Genomic DNA, 23,873 nt, shown 5'->3' with positions numbered 1-23,873 from the left:
CAGCAGAGTGCTCTTGCAGCAGTGAAGCCAGCAGCATCCTGAGTTGTGCTGTCCCTGAGAGCGTGGCCAGCAGGCTGAGGAAGGGAGGGACTGCCCCTTCCATTTGTGAGCTGCACCTGGAGCCCTGTGTGCAATTTTGAGATCATCAGTAGAAGAAAAACATTTCTCGATGTGAGTTCAGCAGAGGAATGCTGAGATAGTCTAGGGGTTGGAAAACAACATACAAGGAAAAGGAGGAACTGTTCAGCCTGGAGAAGACAGAGTCAAAAGGAGATCTTCCTGCTGTCTGCAGCTACTTAACAGGAGGGTTATCGAGGAGATGGAGCCAGACTCTTCTCAGAGATGGACAGTGGAAAGATAGGACAACAGATACAAGCTGGAACATAGAAAACTCAAACTCAATCTATAGATTTTATTTTTTCTAACAGTGGAATGATCAAACACTGGATCAGAGGTCCTGTATGGGATAAGAGACCATAAAAACACCATCCTCAAACTCAGGCAAGCAGTCCTAGACTAACTATTTAAGAAACCAAAAAACATACTGTGCTGCATCACAGACACATATCTACAATCCTGTTACTTAAAATGAAATCATGATATCAATCTGCCTGGTTTTAGAAAACAGCTTTCTTATTCAAGAGTATGACACTCCTGGATAAAATTTTATGCAAAACCGGAAAGGGATAGAGCATAAAGAATTTGAAGTGCGTCAACACGGCAAAGGCTACTCCCACCTCACATTATTTGTGACCCTAGCGTTACCCAAAAGCAGGGCATCAGCATGTTTCCATGAAACACAGAATTTGTGTCAGAAGACACATTGAGAGATTTCCAATCCCAGGCTCTGCTCAAAGCAGGGTTAGAAGAGTCTCCAAAATTGGACCAGGTTGCTCAGGGCATTATCCTGTCAGAGTTTTCAAAAAAGTAATTATTTATCCCAAGGCACAATCTCCCCAGACAATCTTGTTAACTGCTTGACTGTTCTCACATTGAAAAAGCTTTTCCTTCTATCCAGTTTTAACTCCTACTCTTTCAACTTCTGCCCACTGTCTCCTGCCCTCCAGCCATACACTCCTGTGGACAGCCTGGTGCATCTTCTGGGAACCTCCTCCAAGGTAAGGGCAGGCTCCTATGAGACCCATCCAATGCCTTCTCTTTTCCAGACAGAATGAGACTGGAGACATTCCTCTCATCGGCTTTCCCTTATTGGGCAAATTCTCCAGTCCCTGCGCATCTTGGGGATCCCTGACTCTTTCCCATCCCCTCACCCTTGCGTGCCCAGCAGCGTGCTCGTAGAGGCACTGCTCCATGGTTTTCCCAAGGACTGGAGTGATGCTGACTAGCCGGCAGCGTTTTGAGCCATTCTTTTGGCCTTTTCTGAATACGGCTTTGCCTTTCCTATTTCTCCTTCTCCAGCTGTTTTTTGGAGTGCTTTTAAAACCAGTGGCATCTAAGCAGCCGAACTCACCGATGGCAAAGAACGTGTCCCTGTCAATAGTGGCGGCTTCCTTGCAGGTGAAGAGCAGCGATGCCACCTCGCTGCGGTCCAGGAGGCTGGGATCGTTCTGGGGCAGCGCCAGCCGCTTCAGCTGCTCCGCCAGGGACGTCATGGCTCCGCGCGTGGGGAAAGGAGCCTCCGGACACAACTGGGGGAAGAGAACCACGGCCGGCCCGCCGATGAAGCAGCCGCATGCAGCAGCCGCCTCTCCCGGCCCCGCTGCGCTCGGGGCGGGCACGTGTGGCCGGGCCGGGCCCAGCCGGGCGGGACGGGGCCAGCGCCCGGCGGTGACGCGTGTCCCGGTCCCGGTCCCTGTCCCGGTCCCTGTCCCGGTCCCGGTCCCCTCACCAACCTGGCTCCGCCGCTCCCCGCCGGGCCGCACGTGGGCTGCGCGCGCCGCTCACCCGGAAGCGGCCGCTCCCGGCCTCGGGAAGTTCCCGCCCCAGCGGGGACAGCCCGGCCCGGCCCCGCCCCGGCAGGGCCGCGGAACGGGAGCCAGCAGCGTGTGCGGGGGCCGTGGCACCCCGGCCTGGGTCAGGAATAGCGTGGCCAGAAGGACCAGGGAAAGGATCGTGAGATCCTGGGTCCAGTTCTGTGCCCTTCAGTACATTGAGGTGACGGAACGAATCCCGAGAATGTCAGTAAAGCTAGTGAAGGGTCTGGAGCACAAGTCCTATAAGGAGCAGCTGAGGGAGCTGGAGGTGTTTAGCCTGGAGGAAGGGAGGCTCAGGGGGCGTTGTCCTTCTCTAAACTTCGCGAAAGGAGACGGTAGCCAGGTGGGAATTGGCCTGTTCCTCCAAGTGACAAGTGACAGGACTAGGGGAAATGGCCTCGGGTCGTGCTTCTTTAGATTGGATATTAAGGAACAAGGTTTCATCATAAGGGTGTTCAGGCTTTGGAACTGAACGGAACTGCGCAGGGAAGAGATGGAGTCACCATCCCTGGAGGTAGTTGAAAGACGTGTAGATGTGGGATTTAGGGACACGGTGCAGTGGTGGGCTTGGCAGCGCTGGGTGAGAGGTTGGACGCAATGATCTTAGAGGCCTTTTCCAGCCCAGCCGATGCTGTGACCCAGCCCAGCGTGTGCCACCCGGGGCGCGGCCGTGCCGGCCTGTGGGGCTGTCCGTGAGGGCAGGCGCTGCTGTGCCGCTGCCGAGGGACGGTGTTCCCCGGAGGGACGGTGTTCCCCGGAGGGACGGTGTTCCCCGGAGGGACGGTGTTCCCCGGAGGGACGGTGTCCCCCGGAGGGACGGTGTCCCCCGGAGGGACGGTGTCCCCCGGAGGGACGGTGTTCCCCGGAGGGCAGGGCCCTGTGCAGGCACCGTGCGTGTGTGGGGCGGGCGCAGCCTGCCGGCCCCGAGGCCAACAGCGCAGGCACCAGCCAGGGGTGAGGCAGCAGCAGTGGGACACCAGCGAGGGTCTGTGGCAGGGCTGTCGCTGGCTTTGTGCTGAGCCCAGCGAGGCAACAGCCTGGGCTGGGAGAGGGGATGCAACAAACAGAGAAGAGGTGGAACAACTAGAGCTGTTCCACCTTAGGAGTTTTTCGTATCTGGAGTGAGTGGTGTTAGGGAAAGTGCAGAAAGCCCATGAGCAGAAGGTATGGGAAGCTGCAGTAATGTGTGTGGGCTAGATCCCAGCTGCAGAACCACAGAACGACATAGACTGGAAGAGTCTTCTAAAAGCCATCTGGTTCAGCCCCAGAGCAGGACCAGCTCAGAGCATTTTGCTCAAGGTTTTGCCCTGTTGTGTTTGGAATATCTTCAAGGGTGGAAATTCCATGGCTTCACCGAGCCTCTCATCCGACATTTGGTTAACCTCAGATTAAAAATAAATTTCTGATGTTAAAACCCGTGATATCTCCCATCAGATTGCATTCAAGGTTGCAGGGTTCTGCACCTGGCAGTTTGTGCACAAAGCCATAAAGGGAATGTTGCTCATGACAAACCAAGAAAAGCCTGGCACAAAAATCAGAAATAAAATGTATCCCCACTGATGTCAGCAGATGGACAAAATGATACCAAAGATAATAATTCCAGTTCTGTAAAACGAATTTCCATATATTGTTGAGAAGCTTCATAGCTATGACAGAAATAACAGATTTGTTTGTAAGGCTACTATATTTGGCAATCATTTAACATGCAGTAGAAATACAAAATGCTGATAAAAATCTGAGATTGCAGATAATTATTTAAATTTAAATGTAATTTTATCTGTTGCAAGTGTCCCCTGATTTCAACATTTTGTTATTCATCTCTGATTTTTCTTTGCTTGGCTTAAGTTAAAGCATTGTAGGTGTGGCAGCAGAGGGAGGAAATGCAGCTGGATGTCTGACTGTGCCAGATGATATTTACCGGTGCCTTGTTAGAGTGTGTGTGAACTCTGTGTCACCTTCCTTCTGACGTGGTATGACCTGGATGTAATGACAGCATTTGCTGAGCTGCTACCAGTGCAGTTGTAACAGTGTCAAAGTGTTTGGAGGATATAACTGATTTAACAGGAATTGATATTATTTTTCTGATGGTTCTAGCACTTGAGATTCTGATCACCTAGCAAAGGGGCTGGCTGGGAATGGTGCAAACCAAAAGGCTGGTTTTATTGCACTTTTTCACATTCCCTGTGGCTTCTGTGCATCCTTGTCTTTCATGAAACTTTCATGTGACCTTACTTTTAGCATAACCTAAAACCTGCAGAGATATGCACGTTTCTGTGCCTAAAAATACCAAACATTAAAATATTTAGAAAATATGCACAGGGCAGAAAGTTGTTTCTAAAACAAGAAAACCAGTCTTGTTTGTTTTTAGCAATGCAGTTCATTATTTAAATACTCTAGCCAGAAAAATAAACTGGGAGTTGTAAATGCTGGAATGTGGTCAGGTTTTGCAGTACTCCTATCCCACTCTGTTTTTTCCCATGGAGAGCTGCAAGATAAAAGTTTTATATCTTTGTGCTTTCTGTTCCATCCTTGTTTGGTTCCAGAGTAAAGCTGGGATTTCCCTTGGAAGGTAATTGGAGGAACAGAGACACCTTCTATAGAGGGAAAAACATTTGTTCTTGATTTGACTATAAACAGGTGTTTTGTGGAAAAGTATTAGCTCAGAAAGTCTATTAAGGCAATATGTTTATTTGGCTTTGTAAGTATCCAGTGTTGAAGCTGAGCCTCATGGAGATTTGCTCCATTCTGGACTCCAAAGAGGTACTTTTTTGAACTGAAATCCAAACCTATTTCAAGTAGTCCCTTTATTTTGTCATCACATAGATGGTCTGTGTAGGTGAAGTTCTCAGCCACACTGCAGCTGAGATCACCTCTGCTGATGGCTGCTATTAAACTGTATTTGAAAGAATATATTCTCTGTTAAAATTCTTAGGGTCTTGGAATATAAATTGTCATATGCTAATTTTTAATTGGTAAAAAAGTGATCTGTTTCAAGAGTTTTCTGTAAGTTACTCACCTGTAAGCATTAACATGTTTAAAAAGGTTTGATTGAGAAAGGCAAACACTATGAAACTTTTAATGTTATCTACTTCTATAAAAGTACCACATTAAGTTTGTGGTACTTGTGGAGAAAATATAATGGATGTCTTTATATAGATAGAGGTCTAGTCTTTATATTCCTTTTCTTCCAGCTTCCCTCACCAGCTGTGCATTGAGCAGAGTTTCATCTACCTTGGTAAGTAATGCAACCCAGCAGGAAGAGATTGTAGAATGAAGTGGTGCTGAGGAACCCTCATCACACTGTGTGCATTTCAGAGGTTTTATGAAGACCAGATCATGTTCTGTCTGTGAGTTGCATTCGTGGAATATATCTTTCTGGTTTGGTTTCATTTGTAAGCAAGAGGGGGGAGGAATTTCATGTAGAGAGGAAAAAGGAATCTCTTCTGATTGAAAAAAAGGGAATGCTCAGTAGTGTTCGATTGTAATATGCCAGAATGAATGTGAAGGAATTGAGTGCTACCTATGCAATTTACTGTTTACATACCAAATTACAGTGCTTGTATTAAATGCTCTTACTAATTAAATGCTTGTTACTAATTTACGAATATGGTGCTTCTTTTTTCCTGCTTGCACCACCTTCTGTAGTCTAATGAGCCACCATGATAAACAGTTCTGAAGGAGACAGAAGAAATCCACCTTCCCTGTGCTTCCCATCACTTGCTAATAATCTTGGTATGTTCCCTGGTACTTCCCTGTGCCATTTCTAATTGGGAATATTACAGTGCCTGGCATCTAAAGTACAATTCTGATTGCAGCATAATGAAGTAATAGTAAAACCTTTCTAGGATATGCAAAGGTTGTCACTTTCTCAGAGTGTATGAGGCTCTTCAATGTTTTAAGCAGACGTAGATGTTAACAAATCCATGTGTTTAATGTGGGTATGTGGCTGCCAACTGGACTGTAAACCAATCTGTGTTTCAGAGCAGTGGCTTGAACATCTTGTTCACCCAAGGTAATTTCATTGTCAAGGAATAAATTGTGTTTTGCTGTTGGTTTTAGGAGGCATGCTGAGGTTTTGGAGTTTGGGAGACTGTGCAGTTAACTCTGCTACTCTGAGTTAATCCATGTCCTTTGTTCTTAATTCATGTACATGTCCGCCCCCTATTAGAACATTATCATTTATAGGAATACCCCTGTGGTCTCTGGATTTATAGAGTTACAGTGATTATCAGGAAGAACAGTGCTTTGTTGTGTTCTTTAGGCTGCACTGATGTATTTTTCTCTATTTTCAGTTCTTTCTGTACTATGTGGCAGCAGTCACCCTTCACCGCTGGGCATTGTGAGATGGTGAGGCAGTGCCTTTCTGCAGGGTACACATTGGTAAGGCCTCAAGGCCATTATTCCCTTGGCTAAGCTTTTGCTAGAAGCAAAGAGAGGGGGGCTGTTTTGTCCTGTAGCAATGCACAGATCTAAAATGAGGGAGTTAAGATTTGTTTTCCCTGTCTGCTTTCTCCCCTGAGGGCTTGACCTTTTTACGCTTGCGTCAGTGAAACTCAGGAGTGGTTCTGATGAGGTCAGTGAAGCTGCACACAGTGAGTGTGCAGCTGGTGTAACTGGAGGCAGACACAATCAAGCATAATTCATAGAGTCATAGAGTCACAGAATGGTTTGAGTTGGAAGGGGCCTTATGGATCATCCAGTTCCAATCTCCCCACCCTAGGCAGGGACACCTCTCACTAGACCAGGTTACTCAGGGCCCCATCCAATCTGGCCTTTAACACTGTCAAGGCTGAGGCATCTACCACTTCTCTGGGTTACCTTTTCCAGTGCCTCACCACCCTCACATTAAAGAATTTCTTCCTAACATCTAATATAAACCTGCCTTCTTTCAGTTTGAAGAAACCTGGCTGAGAAACCCCAACTCTCTCTGCCTGTGTTCATAGAATAGGTGCTCCAGTCCTGTTATCAACTTTGTGGCCCACTCTGGACTTGCTCCAACAGTTCCATGTTCTTATGCTGGGAATGCCAGAGCTGGATACAGCACTTCAGGTGGGGGTCTCACAAGTGCAGAGTAGAGGGGCAGAATCCCCTTCCCTGCTTGGCTGGCCATGTTGCTTTGGGTGCAGCCTGGGATCACTCGGCATTTTGGGCTGTGAGCACACATTGCTTGGTCATGTGGAGTTTTTTGTCAACTGTCACCACTCAGTGGTGGTTGAGGTCACAAATTGCAGTTCTCACTGCAGGGTCAGGTCTGAAGGGAGAGGAATTCTTGAATTGAACTGAAGGGCTGGAAGAAGTTTCCTTGCTAGGCAGTGCATCCATCATGTCATTGACTTACTGACCACTGTGGGAGGCAGTCATGTTTTCCTGGATTTCCATGAAAACCTATTGTAGCTTCCCCCAGCCATAAATTCTCATGTTTAGCTGCATTCCAGATCTAATAATAAATAGAAACCACTTAGATGGGGTGGTGGAAAGCTCTTTTGGGGATTTTACTGTATTAAAGGCTTTCTGACATGATAGCATAGACTAAAGGCTTTTGAATCAAAATTGCTGTAAAGACAGCTTTTAAATGTATATTTCCACATAAGGAGAAATAAACCCCCAAAAAAGCAAACTAGCTTCAGCTAGACACATGCAGAGAAAGCATCATCTTGAAAAGTGTAGGCAATAGTTGTCTTTGTAAATTCATTTGTATCCATTTGAGGTAGTGTAGTTTATCCTAGGAGCATCAGGGAGAGTAAGGAAGACAAATGGAGAAGGTGAATAATGAAAGAAAAAAGCTGTCCTTTCAGTGCTGAGCTGCTTGATGAATTGTTGCTTTTTTGTGTAAAAAGTCAGCTAGAAAGTTGGATTATAGAGACTGTGTAATAGTTGCAATGAAAAGTAGGAAAACGTCTCTCATGATTACTGTGAATGTATAGTCCTTTGTCATGCTCTGGTGTTTCTTAGCCTGGGGAATACAATACTGGGTGTATAAATTAGCTGTTTGTTATTATGAAAAGGTGCCTGTGCCACACATCCTACTGAGAGAGTAGGTGTCATAGATCTGCTGTGTGGTACTTGTGAGTCACATTGTTTAATGCATTGGGAGAACTTGGCAATTGGAGTGAAGCAATGTGGCCATCGGGGACTTGGGTGTGATGAACAATAAGGAAAGTGTTGTGTACTATACATGTCTCATCATTCATAGCTGGGCTGTAAACAGGAAAAGAGACAATAAACTGAAGGATGGGAAGGAGGTGGAAGTGATCAGTAGGGAACATACCTAACACACTTTTCTTGCTGCAGTGTCCAGTCTTGCTGTCACCTCCTTCAATTGCCTGTTAATCATGCAACTGACAGGTGTTGGAACAGCAGCAGATCTCATTCACCCATTCCTGTAGCTGTTCAAACCTCTATTTGCTTGTCAGCCAGCCACTCTCTGGGTCTTTTTAAAAAATGTTAAGATGAATCACAGCTCTTTCCCTGAAAAAGAAATAGTGTTGTTTCTATCTGGATGCACTAAATACTAATTTCAGCCTTTTTTGCAGGCTGGCCACTGAAGTCTGTGCTGCTTCATTACTTCATTTGTCCCAGCCACTGCCAGTCCATGGGCCTTTTCTGTAGCTGGTGAATTGGTGATTTGAACTACAATGATCTCACAACTTTATATGACAATTCCTGAAAACAGGTATGACCCACATTCAGTCGCACAGAATAGAATATGTATCTGCCAGTTTTGCTGTTCAATTATATTGTTACATATTTCGTTTATTCATGTTCTAAAGTTTAATTATTTTACATATTTTTGTGTAGGAATGAGTTATGTGTTCATGTAATGCCTGGCACAGTGGTACTGTAAAAACTGTGAAAAACTGAACATTTTTTAGTGTTTGTGTATGAATATATGCATACATATATGAGAGATATTAATACTGTTATATTTTGAAAGTATTAAAGAGTCAGAAAGCGCATTTTCATGATACTGAGTCACACAGTATCTGCAGTCACAAAAATCCCCCCATTTTTCTTCTGTGTTTCAGTGTCATTTAAAAAATGTTTGGCTTTTGTGTTTATTTTCATTGTGGATTGGAAACTCTCTCATGCATTTGTGGGGATTCCTGGGGGCAAAAAACCCCTGTTCCTAGAAGAAACAGTGTGTTAGATAAGGGTATGCATCTGAGTTTTATTGATAAGCCTACATCTCCAGCTTTGCCAATTACTAGAGGCATCGTTTTCAGATTTAAAATAGTGGCCCTGCTGTCTCTGTGCCTTGCAGCCTTGCATAAAGTAGTCTTGACAACTGGCAATGTTCTAGATGACTGCTAACAGCTCTTACTGACAGGTGTATGTCAGTGGTTCCTCCACTGTGTCTCTTACTCTCTGACACTCTGCCTGCGCTGTCCATATTGGGGACTTAAGGGAGTTCTCTGCAGAGAAACTGCTTGAGAGAGACTTAGAGACCCTGTGACATCAGAGGCAATCCCTTGGATACACAGAGATGAGGGTACCATTTCTACATGAGGCTTGACAGACACTTAGTATAGGGCCAGGAAGGCAGCCTGGCCTTGGGCATGTACTGAAGGGGAGTGTGGAGCACTGAGAATTAGGTGCTTCTGGCACTGATGCTGAAACATTCCCTTTAAATAAGATTGGTGTCAAAACACTTCCTGCTGTGATACTCTCAAGTACTGCATGGGAGAGGTTACACTTCAGAATCTTTCTCACTTTACTTGCAGTGTGATCCCTTTGGTTTGTATTACCTGCTGCTTCTTAACAGCATGGTGATGTATGTGGCTCATTTTAATTTACAGAGGCGCAACAAAACACTTCAAACAATTTATGACTAATTTAATCCAAAAAATGTGTCTAGTCTGTGTCACTGTAACACATTTAATGACTTGTGTGTGTGAACTGCAACAGACAGGTCTGAGATGCAAAACATGATGTTATTTCTTGAGCAGAAGCTGTAGGGGTTATATAACTGCTGGGCTGCTTTGGAAGCCTTTAGCGCTTTGCTTGACATTGTGTATGAATTGTCTTCCAATTCAGAACCCATTTATAATGACTTAATTTATACTTTATTTATAATTAGTTGTAGTGCAGTTATCTTAAAAAAAATCAAGATCACAATTTAATTAATGGTGGACTATGCCAGAGTTAAGTTTTCCAACCTGTTTTGTATGTATCAGAATGCAGACTTTGTTTGCATAGTCACAAACGTTTTTTCCCCAGAAATTGTGCTTTGTTCAGTGCACTGCATGAGCAGCGTTATGATTTCTCTTCTTTATTCAGTGAATGTCTGCTGCACTCAGATGGACCATGTTCCCAAATACATTATTTATGGTTTTCTGCTCTGCTTATCCCAGTATTTGTACTTGTCTTCAAGTATTCCAAATTTACCTGGTATTTGATTTTCACACACTTCACAGTATTAGTATTATTCCTGGTCCATAGAAAGAAAACTGAGGCACCTGCTCCAGACTGTATATACTTCCATTTCCCCGTACAGTGGATAGTTTTATGATAATGAATGCTGTTAGTATGGAAATTGTTTTTTCCCTTATGTGCTTTACAGAGTATAATGAGATACTGCACTTTTCCCCTTTAAGCCTGATGGTTTAAACCTTTAGGCCCAGCAGAACCCAACATTTTCCTGGTATTTCCATCATGCATTGTTTTAAACATTCTTTCCTCCAATTGGAAGTGCAGTGACTTTCCTGATTCCCACCAGTGGTACTTTGACAGTAAAAAATCAGGCCCTACAAATTTAGGGCCTGAACAGCCTGATCTTCATCTGTGTGCCAAGGTTACCAATGAAAGTGGTACAGGAGGGATCACTGAACTATGAAGAACAAATGGAAAAGTGTCATGGTGTTCTAGAAGCACATTCATGACAAAATCATTTCTCCAAGAGAAGCCTAAAATATATTTGAGGTTATTCATTTGAATTGCAAAATGAGCTTTCAGCAGAATGTTTTTATACGGAGGATGTATTCAGATTGTATCTACTGCAAAATTAGTGTGGGGGTTTGTATAAATATATGTGGAGCCTTACAGCCTGTAGGGGTAATTTCACCTTTGTTGCTGATTCCACTTCCAGTAGCTGTTCAGATGAACTGAAAATTACCTAGAACAACTTCTGGCTTAGAAAAAACCCCCACACATGTTGAATTTGTCTCAGCTGTGAAATTCTGGAAGATTACAGCTATTCCAAATTTAACTATGGGATACAACTGACACCAAGACTGCCCTTTAGCGAATTTATTGTAACAACTAACTACTTTCAAGGTGAAGAAACATTTAAATGCTCTCCTGTCCTCCTTTGCTTATGCTTAACTGAACTTAAGCAGGGAGAGAGATGGGCTAGTTAAGAAGCAAAGGACTTGTCCACATTCAGAGGGACTGAAAATAGACAAGAGCCTTCACCATGAGTGGGTTATTGCTGGTGGATCTCAAGAGCAGTGCGATACTGGAAAGTGTGCAAAACTGATACTCATTTCTCCTGACATAAGAATATGTCTGAAGTTGGTGAGAGAGATCTAGCTGGAAGGAAACATTTGTCTTTAGAACCAGAACTGGAGAATTCAGACCTTGCTGTTTTTACATCAGGCACGGCAGGAACATTTTGTCAATACTGGTTCCTAATGCAGCTGAGTGTCAGAGTAAAATTTTGTTGGACAGCATGGAAGGACAACAGTTCTGGAAAAGGAAAATTTGTGCTATTCATAAAGAACATGTTATCCTTGTTTGACAGTACTACAGGTTGTGCCTAACACTGCTGTATGCAAAGATGAATTTGCTGCTTTTATTAATCTTTATATCAGTTCTGTGGAATGAATAATAAGTAGATAGTATTCATTTTTACAAACTGGCAATTTGTTCAACCAGGTTGCCTTCTTGACTGTGTAACTTGAGTATCATTGATGTTAGTGATATTACACTGGTGAATCTGGAAAGAGAAATGATACTATTGAGACCGCAACTTGTCAAAGGTCAGTCAGTCAATGTGTGCAAATGCTGAGTTTAGAACAGAGCAGTGCCTCATGTCCTGTGCCCATAATCTCTACCTCATACCTCAGTGGCCCTCAGATGATTGTCTGGAAGCTCTAACTTAGTTGACAGTGTTTGATTCTAGATAAATAAAGGCATATTGTCTTTGCATTCCTTGTCTCTCACACATACCTCTCTCATTGTTACCAAAACTATCGCTGAATGATGTGTGCCATTTTAGATGACAGTCTCAGTTAAATCAGTTAAAGGTCATAGGCTGGCCAGATTTTTTTATCTGGTTGTATTCATGAAGTACAAATTTATCATCAGTTGCAGCTTTCGCATTGCCCTAGTCACACAGTTTCTTCCTTGCTTAGTATCTCTGTGTGGTAAGGCTAAGCCAGCATAAAATAGGAACATAGGCAGGATTCTGGGAACACATGATGTGTGGAGGTTTCTTCAAAAGGTTTGTAAGAGGCCATGCTATACCCCTAGTCCTGCCCCTTGCATTCTCGTCACTGAACCATTTTTAAAGTCCTGGATCTGTCTCCCCATTTTTTCCGCTCTTACGCCAGCCCTATTTGTAGTTTCCCCACCTGTCACTGTGCGTATTGCCTTGTAGCTCCACAGCTTCAGTGTGCCAACAGACTGACTGCCGTGTGCTATATAAATTACAATATATTACTTTTCCCACTTTTTCCTTTGCCTGCTTCTAATCTGTGCAAAACATCCATCAAAGCTTCTGATATTATTTAGTCCATGATCTAATCTGTCTTTGCGAGTTGCACCTACCCTGACAAGAACCATTAAACCAAAGAGACAGCCTCAAGAGTCTAGCTCAAGGGATAAGGGACTTTTGGTGTCATAGTTCCTTAGGAATAGAAATGCGTCAGGATGTTAAATCTGAGGGCTCTTCTCATTCATGAAAGGTGTGATCTTGTGCAGTGCTGCCTGGCAGTGCCATTGCTAGAGGGGTTGCCCAGCTATGTTACACCTTTCAGCACTCGCCTTGCAGCTTGTGATTGTTACTACGTATCACAGTACTGCCTGGTGACCTGGCAGAGACCAGATGTTGATTGATTCCTACTGCTACCTGCCCTGAGCCCTCTCTGAGAACCGGGGCCATCTGCTGTGCAGGATGCAGGGCTCTAAGCATGGCCCTACAAACAGCAGGAACGCAGCCTCCAGGGTATAAGGGACCCTAAATCCCTGAGCAAGCTTGACATCCTACAGTAATGCTAGGGATGTTTGGGTGCAGGCGACACACAGTCCGGAGAGGCAGGCACGGAGGTGAAGGGTGTATGATAGGCAAAGCACACTGTAATCATAATTGTTGTGGAGATTCCTCGGGGCTTTTAGACAGACAAACTCTCTGCTCCTGAGAATTCTTTTCTAGGTGGGCATTAGGGACCAAAGGAAGCATTGCTGACACTGGTTCAGAGATGGCAGAGTGCAGCACTATAAGCTTGTTTCTCTCAGTGAGCGTAATCTAATGAGCTAACACTCAGATTTTTGGGAAAATTTGATCTGAATTGACTTGCTCAAGGTCACATAAGGGCATCTTGAGCTGGCATGGTCACACCACATCTCAGCCCCGTGATTTTCCTTCCGCACAAAGGGTTGGCAAAAGCCAGTGATGTCAGTGCAGTCAGCATTTTCTCCATACCCCTGAAGCCCAAGCTATGCTTTGGTAGTATTTGTTGGTCCCATAAATGTTTCTTGCTACACTTCATCCATGGCTGAATTCCAGGGACAGAGTAAGTTGTCTCTATATATAGCTGATGAAACACTTTGGGATCTTCTGACAATGACAGTTGTTACTATGAAGCCAACAAATGATTTTTTCTGTTCTTTCTTCATTTTTATTTCCATACCTGTCATTGAAAGTAATATACTTACAAAAAGTGTTAGCTACTGTATCATTAATATCACCATGTATGAGTAGCATGGAGATTTTTCAGAGTCAAAGTTTGTGCCTCTTGATGCTGAATGTGAGAGGGCTAAATATGCTCAGGGCTCACAGTGCTTTTCCTTAACTCAGACAAAATCAGGGTTTTGGTTCCCAGATGTATGACTCTGTTCTCTCTTTCTTTTTCTTATGTAAGTGTTGGTTTCAGAAACATTGACTGAGTTTAAAGTTTATTCAGACTATGTTTACATAATGAATTTAGTTCCTTGGTTTTCTTCTTACAATATACTGTGTTTCTTACATTGAAGAAGGCAGGTTATATTTATTGTATTGCAAAAAAAACCAGACCCCAAAACACCTCTATTAAATGATGAATACATTTTATAACACACCTTACCTTTCTGCTAAATTTCTTAGGGAAATTTATGCATAGTGTTTAACAGAATCCAACATTTTGGCCCGATCTAAATCATAATTTTCTTAAATAATACAGTTTTTTGTTGGTTAAACTTTAAATCAGTGTGGGTGCTTGCTACAAGCAAAAATGTATTTTACCTACAGGTGACAGTTATGGCATGCTTTGAAAAGAAAAGGGCTTTTTGATCCCTGTTTTAAGATTCTATTAACAGTTTACACAAAAGGATAGTAAGTTTGAATTTATTTTCTTTTATCTTTCATTGACTTCTTTCTTGACAGAAAGCATCCTACTTTTTCACAAAGAAACAGGCTTTGAAAAGGACAAGATGATTGCTTAAAGACTCAATGACTGACTGAGCTCTCATAAGGTTCTTTATCTTCTTGTGGCCTTTCTGAGACAGTTTTGGCAGATACGAGCTATTGTGTTCCTACCCTGAAGTGTTACAGCTGAAAACTAATGGTGACCATTTCCATGTTACTTTGTTGTTTCACAGGCAATTATTTAAGTACAGAAATCTGGCTCATTTCTTATTCTAGATCTCATTAAGTTCAAATAGAAGAATGATCTGGTGAAACACTGTTGCAGTGTTCTGCGTTTTTGAAGTTTTATTAAAAGTTGTTTGTTTATTCTACAATTTTGTGAGAAGGAAGCATAAGAAACACGTTGAAGGATTGAAAAATCTGAGAAACATAAAAAATGTAAAGGACAGAGTTCTTGAATGATGTGATGTCTTTAGACAGTAAATGAATGTTAAATATAAACTCTGTGAAAACCTTCAATTTCATTGAGAGGAATGATAACGATTAATGTCTTTTAGGTAGAAAAGCCCTTTGATTCTCAAGGAGCTTCATGCAAAGCATGCTAAAAGGCTTTCGCTTGGGTGGTATTCACAGACCTGCTGCTGCTGCTGCTAGGAAAGGTCTGGCCCTTTGGTGCTCCTCATGCATGGGGAGTGATGCCTGGTTGCCTCAGTGTTCTCCTGGGTTCAAGGCACCATTCTCCTGGGCAGGCTCTTACCAGTGTATATGTTAGCATGAGCTACAACTGCACATCTTTTGCCAAATAAAAGACAAAAGTTGTTGACAATTCAGCTCTGCCATCTCTACTCCTGATCTCCCCCGCCACCTTATTTTTTCTAATCGTTTTGGCAGTCGTGAGTATTCTTTTGTCTTGCCCCATTGTGAACAACCTGTGTAATTTCTACCTTAAATATACTGCTGACTCTCAGGTACCTTGCCAAGTCAACTTAAGATTCCTTATTCATATGGTTTGTTGTGTTTCTTTCTTTTTCTCTCTTTGAGACTTTTGTCCTTTCTTTTCTGCTCAGGTTGCTTATTTCTGTTTTGGTTTTATTTTCTTTCTCCTTAGGAACACATAGTTCACAGCTATGCAACTCTGCCAGCTTTTTTGGGAATCATCCTAACCTACCTCTGATATGGGAAGAAGCTTGGTGAAGCAAACTGCTGTATTCATACTACTGTGCTAGGCACAGCTTTCCTATTCTCTTGTTGAGCTGAAAGAGGCAGCTCCCTTTCCACTTCAAGTCTGGCTGTCTTTCCACTACAGACCTCCATTCATATGCTTCTCATTACCATCCACACAGTTAGTTTATAAAATTAAATTAAAGTAGTAAACAAAATACCAGATAGTCCTCCTAAAGCTCCATCTATAAATATCTCCCCTGCCTACTCATGCTGTCTGATTAAGAGTCAGTAAGCAGTTAGTTAGAGAACCTAAAGCAGGTCAGATTCCATCAAGATAGGCAGGAGTTTTTTTTAAATAAGGCTATTCCATTTAGCTTCCCGTTTTGTAGGTAAAAAGCCCAACTCTCCCAAAATGCGCACTGACAGTGCTGAAGCCAATGAAGAAAAAAATATTTCAGAATGAAAAATATTTTTTGATCCAAAATGGGCTAATATAAGCTAGCCAAAGTGGATTTTGAAACACTTGATTTTTTTAATCTCTCAGACTAGCTGAGAGATACTATGGTTCTGACTGTTGGTTCCTAGGAACAATGAAGACATTTTTGTTTTATTTGCTTTGTTATCAAGTAGTGTTTACCTATCTACCAAGTAAACATGGAAAAATTAATAGTACCTTTGCAGCAGTGGCTATCTGTATTTTGAGAAATCCCAGTTATTTTATGAAAAACTTAACAACCTTCTTTAAGAATTCTAGAAAATTTAGCTAGAATGTCCTTTGATTTCTAGAAAGACATGGGTCTGATTCCAGTCCTAATCCACAGCGTGACTGGATAGTCTTTGTCAAAGAAGTTCTTTGCCAAAGCACCTCAGTTTTTATTTCATGTCTGAGGTGGGCACCCTGGCCTGTATTAGAGGGTGAGGACCACTAAATAAGATGTGTGTTGTAGCTGACACCTCCCTGTGTGAAGCCATCAGTAGCTGTGAGGCTCATCTGTACTGCACAGTGGGGACTGGTGCAGAACCGTCTCCATCCATGTAGATCCCCAGACAAGGCAGTGCCAAGGAAAGGCACCAGGTTGGTTGCAAAGGCTCCCCTCTAATGGGGGGTTGCATGGAAGGTCACAGGTTTCGTCAGTGCAGGAGAGCTCTTCGCACAGGGGGCAGCTCTGGGTCACAGCATTACAATTTATGTGTGTATTTCTATGACTCCTCTGACTTATTCCTTCATTTCCTTTAGAAACTTCTCTTGTGCTCTACATAGCGAATAAGAAGAAATGGTTTTACTGACTTTGAAGGCTTGAATTATCATTTAAATGATTGCAGTTAGACTTGTATTGAAAACCAAAGGTTTTCAATAATATAAAAGCTATAAAAATAAACCACACAGTTACACCAGCATATGTGTAATGTGTACATACATGAATTATGTTGTTTTGTAATTGCTATTTGATATTGTCTCAGAGTATCCTAAGAGAATGCTGCTCTGCATTTGAGCAAAAACGTCTGAGCACAGCATTTGCTTTGTTCTGTAGATAGAAGGGTAGCAACCTTGGGAGTATTTGCCCTGGGCAGGTGAGAAACGTGGTTCTGTCTGGCTGCGTAGATTTGGATTTTCATTTTTAGGCTGTTTATCTCACAGTACGTACATCAGTCTTCAGAAGTTCAGCTTGCTGTTATTGCATGAATCGTTGCAATCCTTTTCTGAATTCCAATTTGCAACCTTAGTGCTGCATTTATGAAGTTTTTTTGAGCTGAGGAGTAGGTATTTTCTGTGCATGTGTGTATGTTCTATATTGCTCGGAGTTAAGGGATAGAAGGTGACTTGGAAGAAAACAGAGCTTTAGTTAGCAATATGAAATGGAGGGCATTTGCTGTCTGGGTGTAAATTATCCTGGGTATTCATTCCCATTGGCTTAGAGACCTACTGAGCCTTTGATGAGCACAGCTTTCCCGTACACCTGATTTTGTAACTTACGGCTTCCAAGAGCTGAGCTTTGGTGAGCATTTTCTTCTTCTGAGTGAGGTTGGTATCGTATCCAGTATGGACACTACTAGAGAAGATGACCTTGGCTGATGATAGACATTAGTGACAAGCTCCATGGAGAACTTAGTAAACTTTCCAATTCCCAGAGGAAACACTGTTGCCAAAGCAACTGAAGTGATAGGGCACGGGAGATACCGGACATGCTTGCCAGGATGCTTGAGCTCAGCGCTGTCCTTTGAGATTTTGCCCTGTGGTAAGCGCAGGCAAATGGTTCCTGCTACACATTTGTTAAGTGCCCGGTTCCACAGAGCTTTATACGTGCTTGGTGCCTGCTTTTGGGTTTACTGAGCATATTTCCAGGACAAAAAGATATGTGTTGCTTTTTAAAGTTTTACTTCCGTGCTGTCTAGTCAGCTCCAGACCTATTTCCACTGGAAAACGTTCCATCACTTTTGTGTCCTTGCTGGGTTGCCAGGTGTAATCCTTAATCCGAGAGTGCCGAGTGGCTCGAGGCGGGACACGGAGCTCAGCCTAAGGCTGACAATGTCCAGCTGCATTAGCAGATGGCAGGCGTGTTTTGGGGAGCAGAATAGGTGTCGGTGTGAGCGGAAGGCCCCGCACGCAGGGCCGGTCTGTGTCGGCCGGCAGAGCAGGCGGGGTGCAGCCGCCGCCCGCCGCCCTCGGCAGCGCCGCCCGCGCGGTGCCGGCGGCCCACGTGACGGCCCGCGCGGATAATAAGCGGCGGCGGCGAGCGGGGCCGGGCTCCTCGGCAGGGACCGGCAGCAGCCGCGGGCAGGGACACAGCCAGCCAGGGTCACCGCAGGTCAGCGCCTGCCCGGCACTTTCAGCCTCTGCTCTCAGCAAGATTAGTCAATATTCATTCCCGGTCACCTTGGAAAAAGAAGAAAAAAGGAAAAAAAAAAAAAAGGAAAAAAGACACTGTTACCTACAACACTCAGCACTAAACTAAAATCATAGTAGAACCACAGCAGCTGAAGCTGATCCCCGGGTAGCATGAATAGCATGAATCAGATAGAAACAAACATGCAGTACACCTACAATTATGAAGAAGATGAGTACATGACCCAAGAAGAAGAGTGGGACAGGGACCTGCTCCTGGACCCAGCATGGGAGAAACAGCAAAGGAAGGTCTGGAAATAATGTGTATCTGTCTGTGTGCTTCTGTGTGCAATGATGCCCTGTCTTACTGCCACGCTGTGTCTGGCATTGTCGGGGCTGTACAGCAAGGGGTTCTAATAAAATATATTTTACATTGTATAAACCACTTATATAATGTGTAGTAGCTAAGCCATATTTTTAGGATAAAGCATTCACTTTTTTGATTCTTAAGTGAAACTTGTGTCAGATGAAAATAATTTATGGGAGTTGGGAGTTTAGATTGCACTGTAAATATTCTGTCAGTACCTCTATATTTATGTTTAAGTATTTCAGTAACTTTTAACTTCACTTCTTGGGTCTTCCTTTTGGAAAGCAGACTCTGAACTGATGTGTGTGCCTGATTGATTTTCAAAAAGAGTAAATTGCAATTATAAACAGAGATGAATGTGCTGGTTCAAAATGAGTGTGCAAAAAAGTTTGCAATATTTCTGAGAGTAGATTGAGAAGTCAATTTTGAAACTGTGATCTTGCAAGTCAGCTCTTATTAGAATGTATTATTTATCTCCATTCTGACTGAATGACCTGACAAGGAAAATATTGCCTAGAAATATATCCAGGCTATATTTGGAAAACTGTATGTCATGATTATGTTCTTATATGCCAGTTCACTGTCTAGGAAAAAAAAACCCCTAATATGTGTGTAAACTCTTCAGAATACACAGTTTTAGAAGAAATGCTTCTTGCCTTGTAGGAAAGAAGGTTTAAGAAAACTATCGGGCCACCAAGTACTGCCCATGTTCTTTTTCTGAACATAGGCAGAAATTATGATCCCAGCAGCAGTCATGTCAATGCTTTGGTACTTTGTTAATATTTGCAATATCTAATTTCATAACATTAAGTTTTAAGTAGCATGTGGAAAGGAAAGATGAAATAATGCAAAGGATTTATTGCTTCCTAATTTAAAAGGTGATGTTGAAGTCACAGCTGACAGATCTGGGATTAAAAGGTTATCTGCTGGTTACAAGAATGAAAAAAAGGGAGGGAGTGAGAGATAGTGCTCTGGACAATAAAGTTGAATATGCATTTTTCACAGATGAGCAGCTTAAGTAGAAGGTGCCAATGTAGATCTTATGACAGTCTGTCCCAGTGTTACAGCTTCTATAAAAGCTATAAAAGTGTAATTATAAAAGTATGAGCTGTTAGAATAGTTGGGGTCAGTGGGTTTGCTTTTCTATTAAAATTTGTAGAAGCAGTATTTTCCTCTCTGATTTAGCTTGTAGCCTCCCTCCCTCAGCTATTTTTAGCTAGTTTTGTTTATTTTCTTACATTCATACCTGTTCAGATCCTGCTGTGTGAGGATAGGGGGAGAAGTTCTGTTCTAAGCTGAAGTTCACTTTTCTTGATCTACCAGCTGCTGCAACTCCTAACATATAATTAAATTGTACTCATCAACACTGCCATTTGTTTTAATTTGGCACTCTTCAGATGGTGAACTATACTTTCATTTTATAATGAGAATGAAAATTATCCTAGTGCTAAAGTGCTTTAGTGATTTGAAACTGGTCAGCTGTAAGAGGTTGTGTTACATCTGATTAGGATTCAATTGTCCAGTATTTCAGAGAAGGCTATTTTCAAAAAAAAAAAGGTCAGGTTACTAGATACTAATGCACTCTAATGCAGTTTTCCTTCAATCCAGATAAATGTTAAAAAGGTAAAGAGAATTTGGATTAGGTAGACATTCTTATGTTTACAGTAAGTCTCTTGATTTTTACTGGAAAGTAGGGAGCAATTATACTGCATGAAAATTTGAACTGAAAATTTTATGTTTCCATTCCTCTGATCAGGCAGTACGTCAGCAGAAAGTCAGATTTCTACACTGTCAAACTGAAGCAGACTCTGCTTTGCTTCCATAGAGTAGAGAGTGTGTTTTTGCTACTTAATGTTGCCAGTTCCCAGGGTTTAGTTTTAATATTAATGTGATACCATACTCAAATAAAATTTACAAGAGGGGATCCTTATTCTTCATCTTGGAAAGAAATCTGAATTTATTATATGAAAGGTAGGCCCTTGCATGATGAAGGGCCTGATAAACTTTGTAGAATGTCAAGGGTTCTACCTTCTCCTAATTGTGCTAAGACAGTTGCAGAGAGTGCTCTCTTAGTTTCTTCATTCATCAGGAGAAGATTGCAAGTACATGGGCGCAGATCTTTGTTCTAACTGGTAATATAATATTCAGGAGTGATCTTGGTGGAGCCCTGGCAGTTGGCAGCATATATTTTCTATTAGACAGTCTTGGAACAAGCCAGAAATAAATGCCATTGTTTCTATTGTGGGCTGCCCTCTCCAGACTTGCCATTTCAGTGATATGCCTGGTATGAAATCTGTCAACAGATGCTGGTAGCACATGATGACGTCCATAGGATTACAATGGAGGTGACGCCTAATTATAACCATGGTTGGTAGAGTATTATGGTCTGCTGTAATCCAGGCTCCTTGGTGGTCGCAGATGTCCAAAAATATATGAAGAACGCTATAGGAAAGAAAGCTGAGTTGTAGTTTAGCACTGCCTCTCTGAATGTGAACAACAATTAAAATTACTTAGTTGAGGCAACATTTAGCCTGTGTCAACTCAGGATATCAAGAAAATACAATCATTTGACCATTTTTGCATTAGATGCTCTTAGCAGAACCTTAAATGGGGTTGGACATTTCAGACAGTAACTATAAAGATGGCAAAAATTGTATTTTGGATGAACATGCTGTCTATAGTAGAATTATTTAGAGAACCCTGGCCTTTGTGTCTTTTGAATATATAGATATGTATCATGAGATGGGAGACTTCTGAAGTCTGCTCCTTGACCCACTACACTTCCACTGCCCACGTGTGCTATAACAGCAGCTGAAAGATCTGTGCAAGTGGCCTCTTGTTTCTTCAGTACAACACAGAAGTAAAAAAATATTGGAAATTAGAAAGCCTGGCCAGAGAGGGAGGGATTATTTTCTTCATTCTGCTCTGTAATCCCAGACAAGGTCAGGTTACCTCTGACCTCAGTTTTCTCACTGCTAGAAAGAAAACAGCAGTGATATTTGTAAGAACTGGTGGAAGTGATTTGTTCTATGGTCTATCAGACTGGAGATCAGCTGTCTTTCAGTCCCTACCCTGCTGGACTGGAGTGGAAGTGGAAATCATACCAGCTTATAATGGAAGACTTAAAACATAATTTCCCCTGATAATAAATTTATTTCTTAAGTTTTCTTGAAAAGTTCAATAGACTCCACAAACCTTTTAGTTTTCACTACCCAGTATCTCAATAGAACTAGAAGGACCATAAGGAAATGCAGTGTCCCTTAGCGTAGGAAACCAAGCACAGCAATGCTACTCGAAATGCACACACAGTTTTTTTGCAATGTTTTTGATCTGCCAACACTGCTTGGTGAGCCATCTGTTAAACAGCCCTCTTGCCTTTTAGCAACTTTTGCTATAAGTAATTATAAGGGTGAGTGTGCTTTTTTTAAAACTTTGACATGAGATGTGTTTGTTAGATTTCCAAGGAAGGTTGTGAAACAAGTGTGCTCCCTTTTTCAGGACAGTTGTATTGTAAGGCATTAAACTGAGCTCCCATATTTAACATGTGCCTTCTGCAGTCATTAAGATGTGTGACCCTGCTGCCCTAGCACATGCAAGGAAAGAACTGGGAATGTGTTCCTTGCCTTACTGACATTGTTATAGATGAATGATCTTATTCTAGCTTTCTCTGTAGCCCTGGTACCACTGCTTTGTTAATGCAGAAGATGTCAGTGTAAATGATGACCATTTGAATGGGTTTTTTATACTGGTATAAAATAAACAAGAAGATTTAAAATATTTGTTTGCCTTGATATTGCCCTCCTTCTGAATGCAAATCTTCTTGATGACACTGAAAGTTGTGCATGAGTGAGGACTTCGGAAAAGATTCGTAAGGAAAAAAGCTGTGTCTTTTCAGTCTTCAGCAGTGCATATCAGATCACATTTCCAGTGTGACTTGTAAGGATTTATCTGCATTACCTCCTTTGGCTGGTAATGTAACTCCTGTTGTCCTTGCAAGAAAAAAAAAGGCATTTGGAAGTCACATGTATGGCAAATTATTTGACAGAAGCCATCAGAACTATGGATTATGGACAATGTTCTTATTTTTCTTATGGTGCTGTAGCTTTATTAAATTCAGCAGATTTGAGACGTTCATTGCAGCCTGAAAGAGAAATTGACCTTGTGTTTAGTCTGACTTCAGAGGCTATAAATAGAGTTACAGTCAGTATCCCAGATTTACTCTGAAGTTTGCTTGGTCTTCTGTGGATGGAATCTAAGTTTGTTTCTTATCTGGAACCTCTTCCTGTAAGAGTTCTGCTGGTGAGTGAGAAGACAGATGTAGTGGAAAGAAACAACTTCATTCTTCACTGGGCAAGAAAAACAAGCAAGGATGAATTAATAAAAATTAAATGTAAGGTAGAAAACGGTTGGCAGGAGAGGCTGAATGCCACCAGCAAAATTAAGTACTACAGATCTACTTCTCATGGATTTACAGGCTCCAGATTGAAATCATTGTTGTGGAAAATATAAGAATATCTGCAAGGTGTAGAGGGCATTCCAGCCTAGGTCTTCCTCTTTTACTGAGATTATCTGGAAATAAAATTGGTTTGGATTTTGTTTTGTTTGTTTGTTTTAAACCACTTAAAATTATTTCCTTGAATAATGAGCCTTGGGGTCAGGCTCGCATGGCAGACACAGAAACCACCACTAGAGGGTTTTCACTGAGGTTGCACTTTTTACCCACTTGGAATACCCGTGAGATTGTTGGGAAGGCACGGATTCCCCTCTGCAAGTGAGCAACATGAGCAGGGGCTGGACATGACTGTAGGAGGTGTGAGGGAAGCAAAAGGTCCTCTCCTTTCTAAGAGAGTATGAACCTTCTTATTACTTATTCCTGGTACTAACCTGTTAACAGTTGCATATTTCTTATAAAGAGGTTATTTCTTATATTACTTCAAAAGAGTTGAGTAGCTGTAGAACAACTTTCAGGAGGGGATTGAATATGCCAGGAAGAAAATCATCCAGAGCCAAAAGCAGAATGAT

General features: G+C 42.3%; 2 protein-coding genes across 17 annotated transcripts in view; one reads left to right on the top strand and one right to left on the bottom strand.

The window, feature by feature from the left end:
* HEATR1 (HEAT repeat containing 1) overlaps positions 1 to 1,925 on the bottom strand; it is a 34,788-nt gene extending 32,863 nt beyond the window's left edge. The window contains exons 1-2 of one of the 2 annotated variants that reach the window (XM_063390431.1): positions 1,854 to 1,925; positions 1,472 to 1,649 (exon numbers count right to left, since the gene is read on the bottom strand). In XM_063390431.1, coding sequence (XP_063246501.1) covers positions 1,472 to 1,613 — 142 coding nt within the window. In that variant the 5' untranslated portion in view covers positions 1,614 to 1,649; positions 1,854 to 1,925. The other variant, XM_063390430.1, reaches the window with a different exon arrangement.
* A 36-nt stretch (positions 1,926 to 1,961) lies between these two features.
* ACTN2 (actinin alpha 2) overlaps positions 1,962 to 23,873 on the top strand; it is an 83,234-nt gene continuing 61,322 nt past the window's right edge. For 3 of the 15 annotated variants that reach the window (XM_063390413.1, XM_063390412.1, XM_063390410.1), the window contains exon 1: positions 18,043 to 18,793. In XM_063390413.1, coding sequence (XP_063246483.1) covers positions 18,659 to 18,793 — 135 coding nt within the window. In that variant the 5' untranslated portion in view covers positions 18,043 to 18,658. Of the gene's footprint in view, positions 2,449 to 3,116; positions 3,905 to 4,528; positions 4,695 to 5,125; positions 5,282 to 5,579; positions 5,667 to 6,226; positions 6,315 to 6,873; positions 6,984 to 8,467; positions 8,608 to 18,041; positions 18,794 to 23,873 lie in introns of those variants that run through there. The other 12 variants (XM_063390411.1, XM_063390429.1, XM_063390421.1 and 9 more) reach the window with 11 other exon arrangements.

The sequence above is a fragment of the Prinia subflava genome, chromosome 2, assembly GCF_021018805.1.
Source record: "Prinia subflava isolate CZ2003 ecotype Zambia chromosome 2, Cam_Psub_1.2, whole genome shotgun sequence".
Lineage (NCBI taxonomy): Eukaryota > Metazoa > Chordata > Aves > Passeriformes > Cisticolidae > Prinia > Prinia subflava.
Note: the sequence above shows the minus strand (reverse complement) of the source record. Positions and strands in the feature narration are given on the sequence as shown.